At 37.1% G+C, this 9,300-nt stretch overlaps 1 protein-coding gene across 1 annotated transcript in view; it reads left to right on the forward strand.

Annotated features, from left to right (window-relative positions):
* Nucleotides 1-9,300, forward strand: part of DHX29 (DExH-box helicase 29) — a 55,534-nt gene that overhangs the window by 9,224 nt on the left and 37,010 nt on the right. The window contains exons 4-8 of the mRNA XM_003782762.3: nucleotides 1,129-1,258; nucleotides 1,968-2,113; nucleotides 3,649-3,777; nucleotides 6,071-6,197; nucleotides 7,124-7,282. Coding sequence (XP_003782810.1) covers nucleotides 1,129-1,258; nucleotides 1,968-2,113; nucleotides 3,649-3,777; nucleotides 6,071-6,197; nucleotides 7,124-7,282 — 691 coding nt within the window. The remainder of the gene's footprint in view (nucleotides 1-1,128; nucleotides 1,259-1,967; nucleotides 2,114-3,648; nucleotides 3,778-6,070; nucleotides 6,198-7,123; nucleotides 7,283-9,300) is intronic.

Below are 9,300 nucleotides of genomic sequence, written 5' to 3' on the forward strand. Positions count from 1 at the left end.
AAAAAAAAAAAAAAAATTATTCATTAGTAAATAGTAAACAGCTTGGATTTGAACCCAATTCTGCCAGATCTAAAGATCATGCTTTAGAAAGTGCATTAAAATACTTTACCCTTATGTATAAAGGTGTTCATTGAAGCACTCTTTATCTTTAAAAGAAAAGAAAATATCCTAAGTGTTCTGTCATTAGAAAATGTGTAGTTAAATTATAATAGGTCTATCCAGTGGAATGTTATGTAACTATTCAAAGTGATAATGAAGAGTTTCTAATAACTTGGGAAGATACTTACAATGTCAAACGAAATTTCTTTCTTTTTTTTTTTTAAGAGTCTCAAGGTGTTGCCATGGGTAGAATGCCCTGGCACCATAGCTCACAGCAACCTCCAACTCTTGGGCTCAAGCAATGCTCTTGTGCCTCAGTTTCTTTTCTTTTCTTTTCTTTTTTTTTTTTTTTTTTTTTTTTTTTGAGACAGAGTCTCCTTGAGCCAAGATTTTCTTTTTTCTTTTTGCAGTTTTTTGGCTGGGGCTGGGTTTGAACCCGCCACCCGCAGCATATAGGGCGGGCACCCTGCTCCTTGAGCCACAGGCACCGCCTGAGACAGAGTCTCACTTTGTTGCCCTCAGTAGAGTGCTGTGGTGTCACAGCTCACAGCAGCCTCCAGCTCTTGGGCTTAAGTGATTCTCTTACCTCAGCCTCCCAAGTAACTGGGACTACAGGCACCTGCCACAACGCCAGACTATTTTTTTTTTTTATTGCAGTTTGGCCAGGGTTGGGTTTGAACTCGCCACCCTTGGTATACAGGCTGGTGCCTCAGTTTTTTTTATTTTCAATAGAGATGGGGGTCTTGCTTTTTCCTCAAGCTGGTCTTGAACTCGTGAACTCAAGCAAATAGTAATTTGGCTAGTGAGAATATGAAGAATTTCTCCTGGTCTTTTTTTTAAAGATATTTATAGTTTCCAAATTCTCAATTCAGTAAGCACATTTAACTTTTAACTGGGGGCAAGGGGGAGATAATTTTGAAATTAGAATTTGTGTCAGAGTTTTTGGTTTAAGTTGAATGAGAGAATAAAATTAGTAATGAAAGAAGAGAAAACTGGCAAATATGACTTTCTTACATTTCACTTTCATAGGATTTATATATGGCTTTACAAGGATTTTCATTCAAGACTAAAGATATTGAAGATGCAATGACCAATACACTCTTACATGGAGGTGATCTTCATTCGGCCTTGGATTGGCTCTGTTTAAACCTTTCAGATGGTAAACAGTATTATTGTTATAGTTTTTCAGTTTTCTAAAACTTTTTGAAATAGCTTAAATATTTGTGTCAACCCTTTGGCTTGTACTTAAGTTTTTTCACTTATAATTATTTACTTTTAAAATGTTCTTACCTTTCTCTGTTCTTTTCCATGTATTATCCTATAAGATTGTGGTCCAAGAAGGAAATTTGATGTGTGTTGCTTCCATTTACAATGTATTTCCTACAATGGATTTTCTAAATTTACCTATGAATAATATATTAGACTGTGTCTCCTGGTTTTTTGTTTAGAAATTTGGGCTACCCTTGGATAAATAATATTTAAACAGAGGGTCATGGTTATAATCTTTGGCAAGAATCTGGAGAGTAAATAGCCTGTGGGGCTAATTAAGGATGCTGCAACTTGCTATGACAGACAACTAATGGGAAGGGTTAAGATCCTTTTAGGAAAATTTAGAAGCCTAACATACTGAGCCTGAAATCAGTGGCCAAATAGAAGTGAGCAAGCTCTCATCTGATGAATGTACCCACTTCTATCTTAACAGATAAAACCAGCTTCATTATAGGATTTCTGTTCTTGGGACATGAGGGAATAAAAGAAAATTAGGTGCTCTAAGACAAGGCTGAGTTTATGTATATGCTTAACAAATGTTTCTTTGTTTTATATATGGTATGTACGTTTATTTTCAACACAGTTTCTTTTATTTTAAGATGAACTTCCTGAAGGATTCAGTCAGGATTTTGAAGAGCAGCAATCTAAAAGTCGGCCAAAATTCCAGTCCCCTCAAATACAAGCCATTGTTTCACCTCCATTGCAAATGAAAACCAAAAACCAGAAAGAAGACTCTAAGATAAAGGTAATTTAAGAGTTAAGTATTTAGGCTCGGCGCCTGTGGCTCAAGCGGCTAAGGCGCCAGCCACATACACCTAAGGTGGCGGGTTCGAATCCCCAGCCGGGCCTGCCAAACAACAATGATGGCTGCAACCAAAAAAATGGCTGGGTGTTGTGGCGGGCGCCTGTAGTCCCAGCTACTTGGGAGGCTGAGGCAGGAGACTCACTTGAGCCCAGGAGTTGGAGGTTGCTGTGAGCTATGATGCCATAGCACTCTACCCAGGGGGATAGCTTGAGGCTCTGTCTCAAAAAAAAAAAAGAGAGTTAAGTATTTAAAGTTCTGTAGCATCAGAATGAAGCACATGTAATAGTCCATGAATCCATGAGAGTATAAAGATTTTCTGTAACATTTTTACTTCTTGAAAATAACTAATTGGTTTGCCAAATTTTTCTGTTGTCTGTTTCAGTCATCTATTATTGCATAGCAAACCACCCCAAAATGTAGTGGCTTAAACCAACAGTTTGTTATTTCTCATGATTCTGCAGTCTGAGCTGGATATAGCTAGGCCATTGTTCTATTTCAGAAGGTGTACTGGGGCTGGAACATCCAAAAGGGCTGCTTTATTCACATGACTAACACTTCAGCTGGAGGCTAGCCAGGCATCCTCCTCCCTGTGTGTTTTCTCCACCTGACTAGGTTAGGTTTTCTCACATATGGTGGTCTCAGGGTAGTGGGACTTCATACATCTATCTTCCAAGAGTAAGTATTTCAAGGTACAAATTCTTATCAGGCCTCTGCTTTATCACTTTTACTAGTCTATTATGGATTGAAGCAAGTCACACAGCCAAGCCCAGGGTCTCAGGAAGGGAATTACAGAAGGGCATGAATACTGACTGGGAGATGAAGTTCATTAGAGCATTATACTTAAATACTTTACATGTTGTAAAACATGTACGGAAGCATCATCCGCATAAACCCACTGTTTTTAAGGAATAATACCAATTTTTGACAGTCTGCTTTTCTTCTTTTTTACCCCCTTTATGTAAACATATTCTTTAGATTCTACAAGTGTAGACTTTTTTAAGTAATTTTTTTTTTTTTTTTTTTTTTTTTTTTGAGACAGAGTCTCAACCCAGGTAGAGTGCTTTGGCATCATAGTTTACAGCAACCTCCAACTCTTGGACTCAAGCAGTCCTCTTGCCATAGCCTCCTGAATAGCTGGGACTACAGGTACCCACCATAATGCCCAGATAGTTTTTCTGTTTTCATTAGAGATGGGGTCTCACTCTTGCTCAAGCTAGTCTCAAAGTCTTGAGCTCAAGCAATGCACCCGCCTAGGCCTTCCAGGATGCTAGGATTATAAGCGCGAGCCACCACATCCAACCTAAAGTAAAGTTAAGCTCAATTTATTTGTCCCTCACTGAATAGTAAAGAGTATTTTTTTTTTGGTAATTTGTATGTCTGCTCTTTTTGTATGAATAAATTATAAAAACAATGACAAGATAGTTTTGACACTTGTTTTAACTTTGGTTTTTCAGATATTTGTTTTCTCTTTCTAGGCAAAAAAGGAAGGGACAAATGTGGAAGTAAATATGAAAGAATGGATTTTGCGGTACGCTGAGGAACAAAGTGAAGAAGAAAAGAGTGAAAATTCTCAAAGCTTAGAAGAGGAAGAGAAGTTTGACCCTGTGAGTAGAAATTTATATTCGGCTTCTAGCTGGATATTCTTAGGCAAGATATATTTAACTTTTAGGAGCATTTGTTTCCTAATTTTTAAATTGGATAAATACCTCTAGGAGTCGATGTGAAGATTAAACAAAGTAACACTTAAGTAAAAACTTGGCACAAAGTAACTGCTCAAGAGATGTAAATTACATTTCCTCCATGTTTATAGGTATAATTATTTTTAAATGTTTGTTAATGTGTGAAGTATGCTAAATTCTTTGAGTAATAAAAAAGGATAAAGCACAGTCCAAAAGAAGTTCATATTGTAAAGAGAACACAGACATCCTAAGGTAAGATAAAAATATAAGGCGGAGAATATACTATTAAGTGAAAAAAGCAAGTTGTAGGAAAAATATCGCAATAAATACATCTGACAAAGGACTCTTATCCACCATAATACAAAGAAAAAAGGACTTCTATTCACAATAACATAAAGAACTTTTAAAGACACTTTGTAAAAGTAGATATATGGATGATCAATAAACATTTGAAAATGTATGCAACATCACTAGTCATTAGAGAAATGAAACTAAAATGATATACCACTATAAATCAAAATGACAAAAATTAAAAAAATTCGTAAGATCAAATGTTGGGAGAATATGGAGCAACTGGGACACTCAAATATTGCTAATGGTAATGTAAAATGGTACAGTCACTTTGGAAAACTGGTCTTTTCTCATAAAATTAAACCTACACTTACCATAAGTCATATGAGAGAAAGGATGGAAATTTATTGATTAATGGGTATAGAGTTTGTTTTGCCAGGTAGAGTTCTAGAGATAGATGGTGGTGATGCTTGTACAATAATATGAATGTATTTAGTAACACTATACACTTAAAAATGATTAGGATGGTAAATTTTGTATGAGAAAAAAATTAAGGAATTGAAAGTGACGAGATGCATAAGTGGAGGGATGGTGGTATCAGGGCTAAGTACAGGGAAATGGAAAGGATAGGGTAGATGTGAGGAGAGAGCTAACTCTCCTTTCTGTTTCACTGGATTGATATTGGCTTCTGCACAAAATGGTCCCAGAATTCAGCTGATTGTACTTGCTTAGTCATCTCTTTCCCCTTCCTTTTAATAGTTGTGTTTCATAGCAACACCACATAAGCCATCATCTTCTCCGCCCTATGGTTTTATGCTTCTAATTTGCTGTCACTTATTAACTTAAACCTTGGAGTTTAAATTTAAACTTTTAGTTTTTGCCCGGTGGAGTCATGTCCTTGAGTTTTGTGACATCTGTTTTCATCAGAAGCTTTTTTTCTTTTTTAAGTTCCTGACTGTCTTCCATGAGAAAGAAATTATGTGAAGGTATCTTTCAGATGAGTATTGTATTATTGCAAGTACAGTCCTTTATTTACACATACTTAAAAAACAATTTTTATAAAAATGGTCTCATACTTTTTATTCTGCAAATTTCTTTATTTTATTAAAATGTAAAGGGTGTTTCTCCTGTGGATTACCCTCTTTTGCTACTTATCAGGACCTGCTTCTGACACCACTTGGTCAGGGCCCAGGACTGGCCAGGTCTCGGGCCTGGCTTAGGAAGTTTCTGGACAAGGACCATTAGGCTACCTTGCTCAGGAAGTTTCTCTTAGATGCCTGAGGGCTATCTACCTTAGCTGGAGAGAGAGTAAAGCAGTCATCTTAGAACAGATAGATCTTAGTCTTTGGCAGAGCTTCGTAATCTTCAGGAGAGAGACACCGTGCTGGCATTCTGCAGGCAGAAGAGGAGACAGTCAGAGTAAGTGAGTCCATGATAGAAAGTGCACGCTTCCTGACTGCCTTCTCCAGCCTAATATCAGGCTGATCTTGTGCTTCTCAACACCACAGGTGTAGAGACTGCCAGTTCACCTCTGCTCTCATGTCACGAGCTCTCATGCTTATTAGGAGAGCGAAATCTCTCTCCATGCCCTTTCCACCGAGGTGTTCCCATTATTGAGCTATAGGTATTTCTTATAACTCTCACTCCTCCTAGCCATAAGCTATATGGGCTGCTACAGCTACCCATTTTATTTTCTAATGATTGGTGTTTTCTTTATAGAGATATCCCAGGTATGATTTCCAGTTTTTCTTTTACAGTCAGTGCTTCAGTAGACATCTATGTACTTGTAAATCTGTGCATTTGTATTGTTTCTTTATGAAAAATTCCTAAATTAGATCTACTGGATCATAGGTTTTGATATACTGCACTGACCATAGATAATCTTTCTCTTTTTTTCATTTCCTCCTTGTGGTTTTATTTGGATCAGAATGAAAGGTATTTGCATCTTGCAACAAAACTTCTGGATGCAAAGGAGCAAGCGGCTACCTTTAAACTAGAAAAAAACAAGCAAGGCCAAAAAGAGGCCCAAGAAAAAATAAGGAAATTTCAAAGAGGTAAAATTCTTTGAAGAATTCTTCAAATTCTTAGATATATAAATGTAATTGTCTTTTATTTGTTGACTTTCCTAGGATAGCTGAGCCTCTTTTTAGGACATTTGCACTTTTCTAACAGTTTATACCTGGGATTGGCAAACTTTTTCTGTAACCAGCTAAATAGTAAATACAGAGGGTGCTAAAAAAATACATATACATTTTAAGAAAGGAAAAGACTATTAAAATTGTAATACTCAAGTCACGTTTAATTTCTGTAATTACAAGAGGTGCTCACATGTGACTTGTAGTCATCTGTTATTATTGGTATATATTATTACAATTTCAATACAGTTTTTTCCTTTCCTAAAATGTGTATACATTTCTCTGGCATCCTCTGTACTACAGATTTCATGGGCCATACAGCCTCTGTCACAACTCTTTAGCTCTGTTCTACAGCATAAAAGTCACCATAGACGATATAAAAACAATTGGCCGTGTTCTAATCAAACCTTATTTATGAATATTGAACTATAAATTTCAAATACATGTCATGTCTCCAAGTATTCTTTTTATTTATCCACCATTTAAAAATGTAAAAACCATTCTAGTTTGCAAGTCATCAAAAACAAGCAGTGAACTAGGTTTGGCCAGCAGGCTGTAGTTTTCTGCCTCTGATTTATACCATAAAATACAATCTCCATTCAAGAGAAAAAGGTGAATACAATTTCATGAGTATTTATTTTTAATAAAAATGTTTTTCTAGCCTTATTACATCTCTTACATAATTTATTTTAAAGTTTTCGTATATATTGTAAAAGGTAATAGATGGAATATTAAATAATTGGTTACAAGGAAAAAGAAGAAATGCTGTTCATCAAATCATTTTGCAAAGTAAAAAGGTATAAGAACAAATATCTGAAACTAAACATCATGTGTTTTCTTGATAGAAATGGAAATATTAGAAGACCATCCAGTATTCAATCCAGCCTTAAAAATTTCACATCAACAAAATGAAAGGAAAAAGGCTCCTACGGCTACGGAAGGAGAGAGTGCTTTGAACTTTAATTTATTTGAAAAATCTACAGCTGCTACTGAAGAAGAGAAAGGTAAAAAAGGAAGGGAAAGTCATCTGGGTGTAATTAATAAATAAAATGTCAAGAATTATATAATTTCAAAATTTGTTACTTTGCATTCTAGCAGTGAAGTTACATCCACAAGCTTTCTTAAAAAAAAAAAATACTAACAGTGCATGGTATTTTATAATTACAAGCAAGTGCTTGGCTTTAGTCTTATCTCTCTCCAGTCCATCTTCAAACTGCCAGGGGTATCTTTCTGTAATACAGATATAAACATCAATTTTCTGCAAAAATACTTGTAGTGATTCTGAACCTACTGACGTCAGTAAACAAGTCCAGAGCTTTTCGTATCTATCGTATTTAACATTTTTTGCGTTCTGCCACAATCTAGCTTTTTACTTTATACTCTCAGGTATACATGTATAGTTCGATACTTCAGCCACATCATTCTTTAAAATGTTTATCGTTTTATGATTCCACTACTTTGCTTACCCTTCTAACATCTAGTTGGCCAACCTGTATCTTCAAGGCTTAACTAAAACAACATCTCTTCTTTAAGACTTCCCTACCTCCTTCCACACCACCATACAAAAGTGATCCTGTGCTTCTTTGTGCTCCCAGGTAAATTACTGATATATGTAGTATAGTATTTATCAGATTATATTATAGTAAGTTGAGTCCCACAATAAATTGACAGTTTTTTAAATTATTCATTCAGTGATATTTATTCTTTCAGTTGTATTGTGCAAAATGGCAAGTGGTATGTGTCCAATAACAAAATGACCTAGTCTCTGCCTTTTTGAAGTATATAGTAGGGAAGGTAAGCTTTAAATATACATAAATAATGCATAATTACAAATTGTGATGTGAACTTTCAAAGAAGAGAATTCTGGCTCGGTACCTGTGGCTCAAGCGGCTAAGGCACCAGCCATATACACCTGAGCTGGTGGGTTCGAGTCCAGCCCAGGCCCGACAAACAACAATGACAGCTGTAACCAAAAAATAGCTGGGTGCTGTGGTGGGCGTCTATAGTCCCAGCTACTAGAGAGGCGGAGGCAGGAGAATCGCTTGAGCCCAGGAGTTAGAGGTTGCTGTGAGCTGTGATGCTACAGCACTCTAATCAGGGTGACAGCTTGAGGCTCTGTCTCAAAGAAAAACGAAGAGGCTTCTAATTTGGATTGGGGAATCCTTGCTGAAGTCATTTTTTCTGAGATCTGACAAATTAGATGTTAGCCTGGTGACAAGTGGTTGGAAAGAGCCTTCCAAGAGGATCACAGTACACTAGAAGACTGAGGTACAAAAGAGCAGCACTATTTAACAGAACTTTCAGTGAAGGGAATGTTCTATATCTCTGCTATCCAATGTGTAACCACTAGCCAAATACTGAACACTTGAAATGTGACTAGTGTAAAAGAGAGACTGAAATTTTTCATTTTAATTCATTTACATTTAACCACATGTGGCTGGTAGCTACTGTATTGGAAAGCATTTTTGTTTTTTTGAGACAGTGTCTAATTTTATCACCCTCAGTAGAGACTGGTATCATAGCTCACAGCATCCTCAAACTCTTGAACTCAAGCAATCCTCTTGCCTCGGCCTCCCAAGTAGTTGAGACTAGGCACCCGCCACAACACTCTACTACTTTAGAGACAGGGTATTGCTCTGGCTCAGGCTGTTCTCGAACTCTGAGCTCAGATAATCTACCTGCCTTGGCCTCCCAGAGTGCTAACATTATGGGCGTGAGCCACTGTGCCTAGCCGCATACTTCGGGCATGAGAAACTGACTGATGGCTAAAGTAGTTACAGCATAGTGAGCATGAGGGAGGAGTGGCAACAGAGAGGTAGAGCTGGACCGTGGATGGCTGTCCAGCTATAGTAAGGAATTTGGACTTTATTTTATATATAACAGGAGATCATTGAAAGTGGTGGTGCTGGCTCGGCGCCTATAGCTCAAGCGGCTAAGGCGCCAGCCACGTACACCTAAGGTGGCGGGTTCGAATCCCCAGCCTGGACCCGCCAAACAACAATGACGGCTGCAACCAAAAAAT

The sequence above is a fragment of the Otolemur garnettii genome, unplaced genomic scaffold (assembly GCF_000181295.1).
Source record: "Otolemur garnettii isolate 467f Iridium unplaced genomic scaffold, OtoGar3 scaffold00005, whole genome shotgun sequence".
Classification (NCBI taxonomy): Eukaryota; Metazoa; Chordata; class Mammalia; order Primates; family Galagidae; genus Otolemur; species Otolemur garnettii.